Source organism: Helicoverpa zea, chromosome 7, assembly GCF_022581195.2.
Source record: "Helicoverpa zea isolate HzStark_Cry1AcR chromosome 7, ilHelZeax1.1, whole genome shotgun sequence".
In the NCBI taxonomy this organism is placed as follows: domain Eukaryota; kingdom Metazoa; phylum Arthropoda; class Insecta; order Lepidoptera; family Noctuidae; genus Helicoverpa; species Helicoverpa zea.
Window position 1 is genome coordinate 9,354,745 of NC_061458.1, and position 18,087 is coordinate 9,372,831.

Below are 18,087 nucleotides of genomic sequence, written 5' to 3' on the forward strand. Positions count from 1 at the left end.
GAAAAACGAAGCTTATCTAATAAATTAATTAAGTGAAAGAACGTTAATTGAACATTCACTTTTCGCTGCTACGTGAAATTGCTGAAATACAAAAGTTACAATACATTGCAGACAAAAGCGTATGTAATGCATGTTGTTATGAATTATTTATTTGTATTTTAGGTACATAACGAATGCAAATATTGTAGATACATAACAAGTGAGGGATATGTAACTAAATGCGTGATCATGCGTTGTTATGTGTATGTAAAGAGCTGAGTAATAAAGTAACCCGGGGGAACGGCCGCATAAGAAGCAAGACATGTTCTACTAATTATTACTTTCATTATAATGCGGGTAGCTAACTAGACTGTGTGCTTTACTCCCTTTAAGCTAGGGATAAAAAATATGGTGGTATTACGGGCGGACGCTGTAATGACTGTTTCGTAAAATACTCTTTACTTTAATTAATCGGACGATAGTGTTTATTTTTAACTACGAAGTCATGAATTAAAATAAAAAATAACATTCTACCAGCTATTCTAACTCTATATACATTCCATGTGATGTATTAGGTACATTTTGTGGTTAAAGACATAATTCTATCTGGATAAGCCTGCCACACCCTATATTTTACACGTGCTGGCAGATGGATATTGACTAATATTACTCTGGAAATATACATGAGAAATACTACTGCAGTTTTTGAAAACTCTGGGAAAAGTTCAATAAATCTACTCTCCTTTACTTCCTTACTGTTTTTTTTACTCAGTTAATTTTAGTCCAATCGAATTATGCGACTTTATATTAAACTCGCCCTTCATCGTTTTAAACCTGCACCCTACGAAAACATACAAGGATCAAGGTCACAAACTCCACAAGCAGTCGTGCCGGATTGACTACATTAGGGTAAGTCTAATAATAGGTACAGGCAGTCTCCTTGATTACTCGTTAAAAATAAAAAAGGAATCGTAGCGAAGGAAAATTGACGGGGAACTATTGCAATCTGTTAATCGCTCTATGAGGTAATTAAATACTTTTAGTAACAATAATATTTTCACATTTACAAAGTAAGTTTCAACGAACTCGATAAATTACACAGCTATAGTTTCCTTGCGGGAATAATACCAGAAGTTATAAGTTAGAATTAGGCTTAATTAATGATGTTCTGTATCGGCGAGGCGTAATGTGGCCTCGAGGCTCGAGGCAACCGCAGCCCGCAGGCTATTCTATTCAAACGATACAGTACCACTTCTTTCTCACTGGGGAGTCAGGTTTCCGTGGTCTGCTTTGCTAATGAATACTACGCAATTTGTGCATTGTTCGTGTTTTTGAAACATTAAACTAGAATACATATAAAGTTATAGGCCATTTGCTGTTTTATTCAGGAAATGGTGTCAATGATATTTTTATATCATAAACATACTCCTGTATTGCTCAGCCAAAATTTATTTAAATCATCTATGGTGCAGAAACATCATAAGCTTATGACGTGATTTATGGCCCCAATATTCGTGCTGAAGGTAACCAGCATAAGCTAAAGTCAACATAGGAAATGCAGAGGGAGCAATGCAGACGGCGAGACGTTCGCATGCAAGAGTTGTAACGATAAATACTTGTTCATAAAAAAACTTTAAACAAGTATAGCTGTGGTGCAGAGGGAATGAAGAGGGGTTGGTTTTACCCCAATCTCATACATATATGTAGATGTGGCATTTGCGTGAACATTAACAAGTGCAATGTGCATGTTTGCATTTAGCAATGACATTTAACCTGGCACGTATAGCGGTTAGCGTACTTTGCAGTCGTTAGATCTTAATGCAGGTTTTGTAAACCACATCTAATGAGTCTACTTTAAATGTGGGAGCTAAAAGTAGCTGTTCACTCTTAAGAATCTCGTACGCAGAAGGGATAAACTTTAGAATAATTATTGTGAAAATATTTATATAATTTGTGTGCATATAATTTGCATCATTTTCGCGTACTGACTCTTTGCATTAGATACGTTGAATAACTTTCCATGAATCATTTTTCTATGGTTATTGAACCTGCCAATCGATTTAAGTACGGTGCGTGAAGACATCAAAACAAGATGGTTTGTTTTTTGTTTTGTTTCACCATTATATCGCATAATGCTGTTATTATGTAAGCATACCTTCTCAACGTATTATTAATAGAAGATACATTAAAAGCCACCGACGTATTTGAGGTCATTAACTTCTACAATTTAGCGAATAATTGACAGATAGTTCATGAGGAAAATAAAATACGATATACAGATTTAAATGATTTTGGCATAATTATAGTATTGAACTTGATGAGATGTCCATAATTATTTTATTATAAGAAGAAACGGTACCAGATATAAATTAACTCAAGAAATTGGTCAATTAATAATGAAATTGCAATAACTCAGAAAATATAAGCAATTCCAAGCCCCTCAGAACGTTTGAATTGAACTAAATAACTTGATATCATAGGTGCTTTTTAGCGATGGCAGTCAGCCAGGAAAATTATGAATTTTACACCTATCATATAGGTCTTTAACCTATTTTCCCAGGTGCATTAACCTATAGTTATTCCTGTAACGGTAAAGTTCCTAATCTAAACTACCTGCTCACTGGAGAATACAATAAAAAAAATGTACAAAATGATCGAATCTAACCATTTATGTTTTGTTTTATGGCTAGCAACGTTGTGGGTGTAAGTATCGCAATTCCACCAAAACTATATCCCACGAGAAAACCTTGATTTAGTTTATCGTTGTATCCAATTTATAGCGATTTATTACAAAATCGTGCTTCTGTACATTTGATCTAAAATACAGCTGAGCTATAAGTTATTAATTCTAAACCTTATTTATTTTATAGTTTTATAACCGCCAATTCACGCAATTTTATGTAAATCAAATTACACAATTAGGTTCCATCTGACTGTTGTCTAGACTCTAGACTAAAAAACCGAAAACACACTTTTGCATACTTATAGGTAGTCAGTAGTATGTCATTAGTTAGGTTTGCCGTTATAACTAAGCTATTTTTTGTTGGTTAGCTGCCACATTAATCTGAGATCAACAGTTGCTGTCGGAATGTAACGTGAACTCCAACATCTCGGACAAGGTGCAGTGCTCTTGGCCGGTTTTAGTACTTATTTGTGCTGGGTTATGTCATTCGCATTTGAAAGTATCAATAAATAACATTGTAAAAGGAAACATTTATCATATTACGATGTCATACGTAAACAAATCGTTTGCGAGAGGATAAAACTGAATTTTAAAGGTATTTGAAAGTTGGGTAATTACACGAATTTATGGTAATTATATATCTTTTCGGATACCCACCTAAATATGACACCAATATGACTCTTCATTCAAGCTATTATGTAATATATAAGAGCGTTCCGTGATTACGTTTAATTATTGGCCTATTCAACTTTTTAATGACTTTATGTAATGTTGTGACTTTGTAAAAAATCTTGACAGTTCATTGTAACGTCAACACTTAGTTTTTTGTATGTCGATACCGTTTCACTTGTGTTATTTTAATAGCAATAGCAAATAGCTGTCATGTAGGTACATACCTGTAAGTGCGACAAATAACACGTATGGCCGACGTAATAATAGCTGCAATTTATTTTGAACCGATTGATTAAAAATCATTTTACGTGACTGGAAACTAACAATTATTAAATTCGTAAATTAGGTATATGCCTAGGATTTAGAGCAAGGAATACATCATTGCTAAATGATTGTAAAGAAATTGAAATAACACTGATCATAATCTAGATTCTATGCTTACCACAATAATTGTCTGATTATAATAACTGGGAATAAAATGCTAAGTAAATGACAGCCTTACCCGTTTAATTTTAAGCGATTACAAAAAAAAAACGGTTCAAAATAACTGAGCAATCATCCTCATCGTTGTGTAATTTAATTGCGTTTAAAAATCCTCAATCATACAAAAAGGAAACTAAACGGAACTGATTTTAGTGAGAAAGCTTGTCCTGCTTTTAAATAACATAAAACTTTAACTGTTTGTTTTATGTTCGACATCTTTACGCTTGTGATTACGAAATGCGAGACAGGATAAAGATTTTAATGGCTTTTATTTTTGAATTGCAGGGGTAAATACGTACCTTTGTGCTTGGCCATTGAGCATAGTGACCACTTGGGCCACGATCCCCTTGACCGGAGCTTCCTTCTCCGACATGGCGGGCTTTTCCATAGTCATCACAACACTGGTTATAATTCACTACTGTCACTTTAACACTGCTATGCAATTTGCTGTTGCATTACTTAGGAGGACTGTGTCGTTATAACCTACATGGATGAGTACACTTTAAGTAATCGGACTCCCAAGATTAAAAATTATTTGCCTTGATTTCAAGATACCGCCATCAGCTGAAGTATTTAGTAAACGACTGATGTCGTTGGCACATAATCCTTAATAGTGTAGGTTTATACGAGAGTGAGTATCGTTACGTTACGCCTTAATTGTAGCAAAGTGTCAGTAAACGTTAACCAGATTAACTACTCACGTAATAATTAATACACAATTAATGACAAGTGACAAATAATACGGACATGTTACTGGTTTTAATTATAGTTCGGCCATTCAGAGAATGCGTTCCTGACACGTCGCGATTGAACTGACGACGTAACTTTGCAATGGCGTTGCAGTTACGATAAAAATATTTTTGCTGGTTGTTTACCGTTTTAACAATTGAGGAGCATTAAAACAACATTATTATATCAATAATCAATGAATGTTATTACGTCGTCAGTTCAATCGCGACGTGTCAGGAACGCATTCTCTGAATGGCCGAACTATAATATATGTAGGTTTGTATGTGTAGCCGATACACAGGTGTATGCTGGGAAATTCGAATGCCGTTAGTCCAGTCAATTACTTCTATCGCTATGTAATAACATGCCATTCAGACATGACATCTGATGTGAATTACGAAACTTCGAAGCACGCTCATTTGAATGATTGCAATCTTAAATGTAGGACGTTAATGGTAAGACACTTCGTTCGACATCGATGTTTCAAAAGATAGCACATACTTTAGATTTTCTTTTAAGATTATTGCTTAACAATAAGTTTTGGGACTACTACATTTTATTCGAGTGGCTGACAATGTTAATCAAACGAGGAAGATTACTTAAGTTTATGGTAATTTCTTTTGCAAGATCACTTGAATTGATCGCCGATTTGTTTCAACAATCGATTGCGAAAAAGTAATGAATTTTTCACTGTCAGTCTTGCGAAAATCACATTGAACCTTTTCTCATGACCTCGGTACTCTGTGCTAAATAGTTTAACGACACTCCAGCACAGGTAATTAAAAGTAATCTGATATCTGGTAAAAATGTATAAAGTACGTGTGAGCTGAAAGTTTTTCAATGAAAAAGGTACGAGAGTGACATTAGAATAGGTAGTTAGAAAGTTAGTATGATACATAAAGCTAATGGCTAATTTAGAGTGCGGTCATTAAAGATGGAACTAAGGTCGAATTTGTATGTAAGCCGGATACCTAATGCGTTGTGAATGACTTCTTTTATGTATATTGTGAATGGAAGTCTTACGAGAAAGCTACCTTTACAGATAGTATTATTGTAACCAATGACTGTGATCACACGGTAGGTATCCATTAGAATATTTTTTAATAGTACCTATCTAGAATCTATCTCATCTACTGATTCTAGAATTTTTTGAATAAATGATTTGATGAGAAAGTTTAAATAGCATAAAAAATAATTCAAATAACGAACTCAAGACAATGAACAAAAAATACAAAATACATTATGTATGTAAGCATTAATTACCAACGAAGCTCCAAGAAACGGTAAAATTTGCAATAACTGGCACCATAAAGTATACTAATGTATGAACTAACGAGAGCATACGCTACGATTTTTATAAGATTTTTTGCTAATTTATTTTCAGCCAACTTTAAGCACTACTTTGAATATTCCACTCACGTATCGTCCACATTATCACAGTCTTCATTATTATTAAAAACTTCAGACATTTATTTAAAGTGCGGTATAGTTAAAAGAATAGTTTTGTAAAGCTTCGGCATTTGGCCGAGCCGAGCCCATACTAAAAAGCTCCGAGCTTCAAAGCTATTCAATGTTGCTATAGCAACGGATTTTGGACAACAATGGCACATTGAACCGTTTATCAATTGAATTGTATAGCAATAAATTCTTCAGAGCACAGACAATGACGTGATCCTGGTAGTTATACTGTTTGAAATCGAATGGACGATATATAATAAGTATTTTTTATGAATTAGACAAAATGGATTTCGTAGACTTTCGTAGCGTTACGAAATAATTGCGTAGACAGTTGAAAACCATAATGCTTCGATTTTTTATTAGACCTATTTCTTATTGAGTAACTTCATGAATAGTCGTTGAGACTTCTATGCAATAATAGAAGGAGTTAACAAAGACGACACGATTTATCGTCTGGAATTCATACAGCTACCTATGTAGAGTGACATTCACGAAGTACTTGCATTCGTCCTGTGTGTAATATGGGTTTTATAGTCTTTGGTAATATGCAATATAAATTGCTATGCTCATATTAACGATCGTATTCAGTCCGGTTATCACCGCGATAAGATAGCGTTACAAACACTGTCAACAAATTGAGGGTACATGTAAAATACTCGAACCCTTTATTTATTGTGCTTATTCATGCCAACGTTATTTTGTGATGTGTTATTTTGTGCCGTAAATGTACTTTTTACCTGGTGGAGAAAAGGGTTATGTTTCCTGCTACGATGTGTTATTGATTCAAAGTTTAAACAGGGATTTACATGACGCCTTTGCAAAATCCGTTGCTCGTCAAATATTTATTAAATAAAGTATATTCAGGCATTTTCAGTCTTCTCGCATAATTACTCATTTACTCTTTGTTGTTAAACATGACACTTATCATGTAGATTTATGAAGGAAATGTCTAAAACATCCTTTGTTGATACTGTTATTACTGATACCAGTAAATAGAAGGGTGAATAAACTTATTTAACTCATTCCATTGTGATCATAACAAGGCACAATGTAGTACGGGTTAACTAGCTTAAATAACATATCTATTTACTGTCGCTTTACTTTAGTTTTCAATAGCTATTGCGTATTCAGTTTTAAATAAATCAGTACCTACGCGAGTATGGTTGCTGCCTCTTAATTAAATTACCAGCTTTACCTAGGTATCACTGCACGTAAGGAATAACAACCATCCTTGGGAGCCGTTACCCTGATTTTCGATTCACGCCAGTCACTAACGCATCCTAATTTAAACGTAACGTAAACATAGAAACTGCGATAAACTGCAGCCGCACATGAATGTTGTCGAATTACGATCGTTCAGTGACCCGTGCGTTCGATATCGGAAGATAATAATCTCGATCGTATCGTGTCGTGTACCGCGAGGTCGCGGGCACGTGTCGTGCTCGTGCTGCGTGCCGGCTACGTACGTCCGCGTGCGCGACGAGTTACAGACTAACATCCGATCGGGCCCGCCTGGCACGCGGACGCAAGCACGCGGCGAGATGAACCGAAGCCCCGAGCCAGCTGCGCCGCTTGCTACTTTATCTGATTACCTCATGGAGCAAGGACCTTTCGACACACAAAAGCTCGCCCGTAAAATCTACCTTGAAAATCGATGGCCGCACCGCGAAATTCCTACGAAACTATACTACTGATAGATTTTCACAATTAAGATCAGGCTTAAGTAAACACTGGTGTTTTTATTTTCAATTGTGTCATGACAGATAAAACTCAATTAGAAGTAAACTCACCTCGAAGATTTCATAAAAAATATAATTGAATCCGAGTGCTACAAGAAATTAATCCAGGAATTTAATTTACACTTATCTTTATCTTCCGTGATAAATAAGATTGCTATACGTAGGATGTGCCTTTTAACGACTGCATGGTAATGAAAGGTCTACTAGGAAGGTTACCTGGCCCCAGCTGCAAGTCCCAAGGAAACAATTTCCCATTGTCGTAAATAGCTATTGTGGTGTCATGCAACGGCGCGAGCGCATGGAGGTCAAACATATACCCACACAATTAATCTGATAATTGGAACTGGAACGGTTCTTTGGCATTGTTTCAATTTTTACAAACACTTGTGCAAACTTCTACATGTACATATTTACTTGTGGTGCAAACGCATTACATGCATATCCAAACGATTGATTTGCAGCAGTGGATATAAAGGGTAGGGTAGAATTAATGTTTCTGAATATTTAATCTGCAGGTATCACGTAACTAGTGAAGGATTTTAGCACAAAAACTTGAGGAACATAATTGCATACTACCGGGGCACGAATTATCTCAAATATCAAAACCTAATATTCAGTATCGACGCAAGAAGCAAAAACGTAATGCTGTAATTCCTACCTACATAATACTCGGAACAATCACGTGGAACCACACCTTGATATTTGCGATAATAGGCCGAAAGTTACTTTGAAAAATATTTTATAATCGACCTGACCTTATTGTTTAAATGTTAATACGCGTAAAAGTTGAAACAAATCGAAACAAGAACGGTAGCCCGGCAATTAACGAAATTATACTGAGCTGCGTTTGAAGTTTGAAGTAAGTAATTGCTTGCTCCGTATCTTAAATATGTTTTATTTTTGGACAAGTAAAGCACTCGTAATGGTTCGTTGTAGTTCCATTACAGAACATTAGGTAAGGCCGGCTAATGTGATAAGTAGATAAAGGGAGCCACTTGGCTTAAATTACAAAGGCTTCCAGATTTTTTAAGTACTTAAGTAAAACAAAATTCTTGCTTAACCGTAAGGAAAATGTTATTTTATAATATTTTTTTAGCTTCTTGAAAACATAGTTTATGAAGAGAAGCTTTTGTGATCATATTTCGAAACCTTAATCTAGTATCTTTATGTTGTCACGTCTCGCAATTTTCGTTTTTAACATTGTTAGGAATAAAAATAATAAAAACGTTGTGTAACCATTTCACGATCTCTAGATTACAGATTGCGGCTTTATTATGAAAAATACTGTTTTCATATTAAAAACTTAACTTCAATAGCGGATATTATTTAAATATGCAGATGCCTTTGTTTAAGATGAAGAAGGAAATTGTATAAAAGATCGATAATGGTGTGTAAAATATGCAAGGGAAACATGTAGGTATCATAAGAGCAACCAGGTTAAAAGTATTGTTTGTTTTCTTGAGATGTGATTCTTAGGACATCCTTTGTGTGGATGCGAGGCTGTCAACACGCCTTTTGTTCGATTGTCTCAGTATCTATGAGCATGAACAATACTGTCAACACCAACATAACTACCGGGTGCGGCATGCGGCCATAGGTTAATCGTAAATAAATAGCAATATTCAATTCATCAAGATATCAAGATATAAATATAAATGCTTGCGGAAGCTACCGGTATGAAGGTATTTTTGCTAGAAGAGTAATCCTGGAGTTCCTACCGACGTTTCATAATTTTCATCATATCATAAAAACAGTTTTTTGTATCTATATCAATGCCTTTTATAAATATACCTTATTGGAGATACTATCAGACTTTGATTTGAAAAAAAAACAGATGATTATGAACAGAGTATTTTCATGGTTTCCGCGGTGTTCCTTGACAATTATTAATCCCGAATAAAAATAAATCTTTGATCCTTATTTCAGTTAGTTAAACTCATCTGAACATTAGTAATGATCCTTTCTCTTATCATCAAACATTACCACAATTATCAGCAAAATGCAGTGACGGTAGATACTCAATGTGTTTTTGAAGCTTTCGAAATTACAAATTAAGTTATAACGATGGGAAATGCATATTGTAAACAAATGTTTATTTTACCATTATCCTAATTGCTTTTAATGTTAATATTTGAATGCTTTCGTTCTTAATGACCAGCGCAATCATTATCATAGCTGTAGTATATACCACTTTGGACCCGTAAATTGCCTGTCCAAATTATTCGTCAAAAGTACACAGAAAATTATATCATCAGCAAAAGTTATCTCCAACTAAACTATCACTGCAAAATGCAGATTAAATGTAACGGAATGAGCAGTTCTTGTCCCTCACTGAACTGTGACACCCCACGTGTCACTCGGGTAGACGCTCCATTGACGATAGACAAAGACTAAACATACACGTGGTTACTTTGAAATGAATTTGTAGGCGTAATCAGGTGGCAAAGTTTGTAGCCTATTGAAAGAAAGTGCATTACGAAAGATCGTTAAAGTGAGATGATTTAACATTTATGCAATTGTTATCTAACTTTACAATGATATTCGAATCCTTCGTAAAGTTTAGGTATCAACTCTTTTAAGGCATTGCAGTCGATAAAGAGCTTATTTACGAGATTTTATAGCTCTTCATAGGAATGTGTAAAGATAAATACATATAAGTATTAGAATGCAATACCGGTGCATTGATATTTCAGTGTGCCCAGTCAATAGCATCTAAGTATCTTACATTATCCCTGACATCCACTGTCCATAAACAGCTATGTAAAGATTGGTCCACAATGAATGCCTCGCCATAAGGCGTGCGTGTTGAAAATAATACCAATCGTCGAGCCATAGTTTGTAACAAAAAGTTTGGATAAAGCTTAACTCGTTGTTTGCCAGAGCGACAGACACCATTGATTTTCTATTGGCTTATCATTTCCGGAGGTTACACAAGCGAGAGAGACGCTTCCAACCGGTTTCTGTGGAGATCTAAAGGGGAGGCCCATGTTCAGCAATGGACGTCCTATGGCTGAGATGATGATGATGATGACACGAGCGAGAGATACGACCGGTTATACAGATAAAACATTACGAAGAGTTTCACCAACGTAATATGAGCTAAAACAACAAAAAAATATTAATCTACACTTACCCGATGTTAGAAAGACTGTTGTTGCTTGCTGTAAGCGAGTCGGAAGCGTTGATCCCTTGCGCCATGGCCGCGAGCTGCCGGTCCAGCATATTGTTCTGTTCCAGCAGCTGGCTCCATTGCCGCACCGCGGTCTTCGAGGAAGATAGCTCCTGACGAAGCTGCCTCTCGTCTAACGAGTTGAGGCCGCTGCGAAGTGAGCTATCCAACCTAGGACGGAAAAATAAGTGATGAAGTCTTTAAATGTTATTAAATAAACTATATACTGTTGTAAGATTTCGTCAATACTTTCTTTACCACTGACTACATAGAGTAATTACACAGCCACATATTTACTATGGGCATTTATTACTTTTTCGTACGTAGGCATAGCTCGTGCCAATAGTATGTAATAAAAGATACACATCAAAAAATTAATCTTGTACGTCGCCAAATGCTATCAATAAGAACACACACATCAATAAGAACACACGCACGTGAAGTTACTACCTACAGCATACCTACCCAGCATTTGGGAGATGCGAGATCACCGATTTCTCTAAATTCCAATGTCTTTCTTATATTATAACAAAGAATCGAGGTGAAAAAATATAGATATTGCCTATTGCCTAGAACTTTCCTTACCTCTCAATATAGTCATCGACGCTCTGTAAGCTGGTGATGGACTGTGCCAGATCGTTGTCCATCATCAGGTCGTCCGACGCCAGGCTGGACAGCGTGTCCAGCGACGGCGTCCGTTCAGTGCCGCCGTTTCGCAAACCGCACACTGAGTTTAACATTTTAAAATTAGCATAAAATAACTAAAAACAAAACAAAATGATAAAATATTTACAAAAAAATGATTACTTTTCCCGCCAATCATCCGAACCGACTACAGGTAAATTAAATTATAGAACGTTCCATCCGAAATTTAAAAATAGAATAAACTTTTCGTACGAAGTTTAGCATTTATTATTTTTTATTTGCCCATATGGCAGGCTAAAGTCTTTCGACCATTCCGGCTAGTCTTTCGTAGTGGTGTAGCATGCTAAATGATTACAATACTCTTTGGTAGCTACCTATTTCAATTGTTTTTGTTTCGCCAATGGTGCAAATAACTTAGGTACCATAAAATAGTAGACCACAATTATTATTTCTATTGTGACTTTGATTACGAATGTTAAATATTAACATATTTGCCAATGCGATTAAAATATGCTTTTATTGCTGTATTTAGATTATTTAAATTTTAAAAATAACTACAATCTGTCGTATCGTAAATTCTTTAAGAGACTTACTTTTACGATTCCTTTGAACTAGTGGACTGGAAGTTATTCTTTCCCTTGACCTTCGTAGATGTTTGCTTGTGTCCGACTCGATGGTTTTACTTGAAGGGCTGCCGTCTGCGTTTTCTAGAACAAAACAAAATGGTTTAGTTAACAATTCGACACATATTGTGAAAATGTTAATTGTGATTTATGATTTCAACGGCCAAATTTGGTATACCACAAACTTGCTTTTTTTTTAAATTTGTTTGTTTTTTTTTTTGTTTCCCTTTAAACGTTTGCCAAAAGTGACGGCAATAACTGCTTGGAAATAACACATTACTATGACCACATTACACATTATTATAAACATGGTGGCAGCTTTGACCTGGGGTTAGGATTTTTTTTCACAATAGTATGGGAGTAGCTCCCTAGGGTCGAATGTGGAAGCTAGTAGACTATAAAAATGTTATTACTCCTGAACAGAAGAGCTGGCTGGTCAGCGATCTCGTCGTCGAAGAAGTCCCGTCCATCAGACAAGGATAGTGACCCGGAGGCGTGTGTCGGTGTTCCTGGCGATTCTGGAGTCGGGTTCTTGCTGGCATCACCGCTCTCGCCGTTGATCCTGGATGCTTCACTGTGGAGAAGAGGATAAAATAAATATCTTATGTTAAGAATTACATCAATGTTTGAGTCTTGAAGAGTAGGAGTTTTCAAAGGTCTACTCGGTTGGGATATTGTCGTAATGCCACTGTTGAGGAATTAGTTTTTGTTAGTAAGACATCAAACGAATTGGTTTCGCGGTTGGCTACCCTCCAAATATTTTGTCACTAGCAATTTCACAGTGAGCGTCTTGCATAGTTACAAATGATAGGCGTATGTCGGCACAATTTCTTTGAATGTTTGTTTCCGAAATGTTCACAAACTTTAAAACTCCTACTAAAAACACCATAGCGATAAAACGACAAACTTACATAACTACTTCTTTAACAGGCTGTATAGCTTCCCCATCGATATTATCCTTTTCTACCACCACGGGTTCTGGTGACCTAGTCTTGGTATTAGCAGTCTGATACGCCGAACTTATTGAAGGAGGATCTCTTTCCACCTGCAGCTCATTATTAGAGTCACTGGTACTGGTTGAGGATATCAAGCTGTCCGCAGGGGAAGTCTCGTCATCCAACATGCTTTGTGTGGAAGTTTCTAGAGCTGATAAATCGAATTTGGAATCTTCAAGTGTGAGCGTGAGGTTGTGGTGGTCACCACTCTGGTTTGTGCAGGTACTCGTGGTGCTGTAGTTTGAACTTGTCATTGAACCTGAGGGATATTTATTTATTGTTAAACCCTATTTGTTATTGAACACATTTTTACGACCAAGATTTAGGCGACCAACAACGCGATTAACTTCTTAAGCCATCTACCGGGCGTATTCAAAACTCTTTGGTGCTGGTTACTACAGTTTACATAACTTCGAATTAGAACGTTCTATTTCGTGATCACCTTGCTTCCTTCTAAGATATGTTAAAACAATTTCAACGGAATATGTTCATATACCACTTACCCATCATAGTGCCCCTGAGCGCGTCATGCTGGCTCATGGTCAAAGACTTCATGAGCAGCGGGTGCGGCACTGGAGGCTCATCCATGATGACTATCGTCTTCTTTGGTATCTCCGGCTCCAGCACCTTCGGAGCTGGAACTTCTTTGTTCTCCAGCTTGGACTTATCGTCCTCGCAACTGGACACGCTCAGCGCTAAGGATACATCGTCTTGAGATCTGTAAGGAGGATTTAAATTTATTTCGCATTTATTTGGAAGTATGTATTTTTAAAAGTTTCCTTAAATACCTCTTTAGTAAAATATTAACAAAGCAAAAATCTTTGTAGCGAACTAACCTTGATAATCACAGCTCTCGCTGTCTTTCTAACCTACTATTAAGATTAACGGTTGGGCAAGAATAATAATACCTACAGACAATATGTTTATTTTTTGTTAAGTAGACGAAGTTGAAGGTCGGCCTATTCTTTTAGAGCAACAAAGGAATTTAATTTTGCGTGTTGAATTATTTAAAAAAAAAAACATTGTTCTGCTTTCACATCCAATTTTTGATTACCTGCCTTCACAGCTTCTTTAGTCTACGTTATTAAAAAAAAAACTGGAAACGGGAGCTATCGAATATTTTTTGTCAAGAGTATGGTGTACTCCATTGTACTGGTACCTATAACGTTTTCTTTCACAGCAAACCAGATCACTGATTGGTCAGTTTTAATAACATTTCACTTCTAAATAATCTTTAAATACCTGGTAGCCATAGCTTCGCCAGCTGCGTGGCTCTGCCAAGCACTGCTGTTCCCGAAATGACTTTCCTCACTCTTGCAAGATGGACTGGATTCCTTCGACGAGTTCACCGTGGTAGGTGACACCACACCACTTGAAGACTTCACGAATGAGTTCTAAAAATAAATTAACACATTTAAAACTAAAAAAAATCTTCTGGCCTCCTCAATTTGGTAATAAATACTGGCAGATATATATTTTTAATTCGCTCTTCATCATTTTTGTGCGCTCTTCAACGATTTCCTTCTGATACAACAAGGCGATGCCCTCATTAAACGTTTTACATGTAATAGCTAAATATTTCATATTTAACTAACTACCTTATTCCTGCGGTTTTACCCGTGTTGGGGGAACCTCTTTCTATACTTATATTATGTCACCAGGGGATGGTGTAGCCTCTCAAAAATCCTCTTTATAATATTAGTTTAGATTTAAATATCATACCTGTTTATTCAATTTTTCAGGCTGTGCCCTATCCAGAACGAACTTCTCCTCATCCAAGTTCGTCTGTATCAAGGTGGGTCTGTTCCTATTCCTGTATCGTTCTAGAGTGGACATTGGGGAGTTCTGTCGCTGGGAAGCTTCTGATGCTGGTGTTGGCTTTGGTAAGATAGGAGATGGTGGTTTGTACGTGGGTGCTGGTGTGACCTCGTACTCCGGAGTCAGCTCGTCGTCAAAGGAACTTGGCAGCTTTGGAAGAGGTATTACTGCTTGTCCAGTGATTAGAGCGTCATCTGAAAATATGGGAGGGGAGTTTGTTTATTCAGTAAGCTACAAAAGTTTTGCTGGTATAGAGCAAAAAGAACGAAACATTTCAAGTACGCATGTCCGATACACGCGCATTGTTTATTTATTGTGTCTGATTCGCAGACAATGAAATGGATAATATGACTTTTTTGCTTATAAAACATCCGATGATTCGACGTTGCTTTCAGTTTTTTTTAAGGTTCAAATGTCACGAATCCTCAAGAGCAAACATTAAACTGTCCTAAAAGCAAATAAGCTGTACTCACCCATAATATCAAGGTCTGAAACCTGCAGCTCTCTGAGATGGAAGCAATGGGAGTTGCGCATGACCATCTCCAGGTTACGGGGACGCCGACGCATGCGCGGTGAGCCATCTGCGCCCTCCCCACCCGTCCATACTCCGGAGTCACTGGACACTGCTGATGCTGCACCTGGGTAACAGAAACATGAGGTGTAAAGATAAGTTAGAAAGGAAAATTGTTTTGGATATACTGGTTTGAAGGGAGGCCAAACGGTATGGTCTCTCTCGGTCATTTTCAGTATTGTGTATATGGAGTTTGTATTTTGGCATATCAGTACATAAGTTATTTTGTGTTTTTTTCGTGTGTGTGCGTGAACTGCATTTTTTTTTATTGCTTAGCTTTTTCAGACATTTATTTGCAAAGACTACACAATATGTTTTATATGTTATGTCAACATGAAAACTGCCAAACACGCTCTGGAGAAGTAAAAAATATGTAACTCCATTATTTTGCCCACAACGATTAACATCAGTGTAACATCTAATTAATAAAAAATTAGCACAACATAAAACACACAAATTATATATCAATGTTACATTTTTCTTTAGTTTATTATAGACTGCCTGTAATTCTAGAATCTCTCTGTCACCTGTCACTTTTAACAAGGACGTTCAATTTTGTTTAAATTTTATTTTAAAACGAATAGGAGTAGTGCAATTTATTATTTTGACAGGTATTTTTTCTCTCTTCGCATTCTTATGAACGTTTGAATAATTTAGTGATCTACGTAGGTATATATTTGTAATAACCAACAGTTTCAACTGCATCCCGTGGAACTACTCTGCGCCTCCGGATTAAAACTCTACAGCCTCCCTCGATAAAGACGGAGCTAGGAGGGGCTGTCACACCGGATTTTTATCAAATTGGACAATTAATTCCTGTGATTAGCGAGTTCAAATAAACTCTTCAGCTTTAAATACCTGTGCTTAAGTGATTCAACGAATAATTGTAACTTAATGCTACAGTTAAGTAAGTTAAGTGCAAAACGTATTTTTTTTACATTTAACATTATATTTGTTGCAACCACTCGTTACCGTTTCTTGTGTAAGTTGTTCATGAAAAAAATATTTTGCAATAACAACTGAAACGGTTATTTCTTGAACAATAATTAGCATTCTCTCTGCTTGTTACTTTCTACAGCAGTCTTTAGAAATTGGTTTACCCAGCACTTATTTACCTATCTACAATTTTTACAAGCTATCGACTAATTTATTCGTAATTCCAATTGTAGGGGAATACTTTTTTGTTTTAGGCAATTCATTAAGTATTACGTACACCTAGCGGCCTTGCATTTAAATATTTGTAGTTGCATAACTAGAAAGTAGTATTTAAATTGGATGCAATTTTTTAAATTAAATTACCATTAAAGCGACATCTTAATTACCTTCCCTCCATCCGTCTGTGACACTAGATTTCCTGGTGTTGTTCACCACCTGCAGATAAAAACACTTATTAGCCATGGTGAACCCTTTCACTTCACTTTCACGCACTGCACACAAAAATGTATATATTGACCATGTCGCTAGAAGTGCATAGCTGTGAATGAACCCGACCACTATCCCTAATGTTACGAGAACAGATGTCGAAATGACCCGTATACCAAGCACTAACTTTAAAAATAAACCCGACAACACACGTAGTCTACAACCGACAAGAAATCTTAAGACTCAAATCTACTCACTTTCTTCAGTTTCTTCAAAAATCATTTATTACAACAACTAATTAAAATACACAATTTTAACTTTTAGTATCAAAATAACAGTGAAATAAAACTTTTTACAAACACGTCTTGTCACGGTCCAGAACGAGGGGAAAATGTACAGTCTAATTAATTTGCTTTTTTAACGCGATAGGTACGTTGCAAAATACTATTATGTATGTAAGTATGTGCGAGTATGTATGTTAACTTTTAAATTATGCAAGTAATGTGGATCTGCGTGAAATTTTCGGGTAAACAATTATGTTTGTTTTCTTTGAATCATTTTACATTTGCAATAACATTGTAAAGGAATTTAGAGTTATTTCAATATTTTTTTGTAGTTGAGTATAATTTTTCATGAAGCACTAGAGCAAATCTTCATGAATAAATGAATATATACTAGTTGGTTGATAACGATCTTCGTTTTTCTAATCTTATGTGGAGCACTACGCTAGATGCACTGTGCACCGTAGATATTTTGAGTATACGGCGACCGGCATCGAACACGACAAGTCTGAAATAGACAAGTTGTGACCCACTTTCAGCGTTAAAGAAAAACCCACTGTTGTTCACAAACATTAAAGCTTGTTATTGATTGACCAGGAAGCCATTATGTAATTTATGGAATACTTAGCGTCTATTAAAAATGCTAAATGTGAAAAATTTCGTAATGGATATTTTGGCGGTGGTGTTTTGATTCAGAGAGATGAGAAATAGGAAGAAAAGCTCGTAGTAAGCTTGTTGACCTAAATTAAGTGTGATCGATGTTTCCTACAATGTATAGGCCGTAATCTCGACTTTAACGATCGATAATAAATAATATCAACGGTTTAGTAACAATAGTTAATAACTTTTAAGTCGTTAAAGATGCTTTAATTCAGAAGCA

At 36.1% G+C, this 18,087-nt stretch overlaps 1 protein-coding gene across 5 annotated transcripts in view; it reads right to left on the reverse strand.

The window, feature by feature from the left end:
- Window positions 1-18,087, reverse strand: part of LOC124631868 — an 82,647-nt gene that overhangs the window by 12,767 nt on the left and 51,793 nt on the right. For all 5 annotated transcript variants that reach the window (XM_047166501.1, XM_047166498.1, XM_047166499.1 and 2 more), the window contains exons 8-17: window positions 16,887-16,935; window positions 15,467-15,631; window positions 14,898-15,187; window positions 14,418-14,569; window positions 13,679-13,893; window positions 13,092-13,434; window positions 12,594-12,754; window positions 12,151-12,264; window positions 11,498-11,639; window positions 10,877-11,083 (exon numbers count right to left, since the gene is read on the reverse strand). In XM_047166501.1, coding sequence (XP_047022457.1) covers window positions 10,877-11,083; window positions 11,498-11,639; window positions 12,151-12,264; window positions 12,594-12,754; window positions 13,092-13,434; window positions 13,679-13,893; window positions 14,418-14,569; window positions 14,898-15,187; window positions 15,467-15,631; window positions 16,887-16,935 — 1,838 coding nt within the window. The remainder of the gene's footprint in view (window positions 1-10,876; window positions 11,084-11,497; window positions 11,640-12,150; window positions 12,265-12,593; window positions 12,755-13,091; window positions 13,435-13,678; window positions 13,894-14,417; window positions 14,570-14,897; window positions 15,188-15,466; window positions 15,632-16,886; window positions 16,936-18,087) is intronic.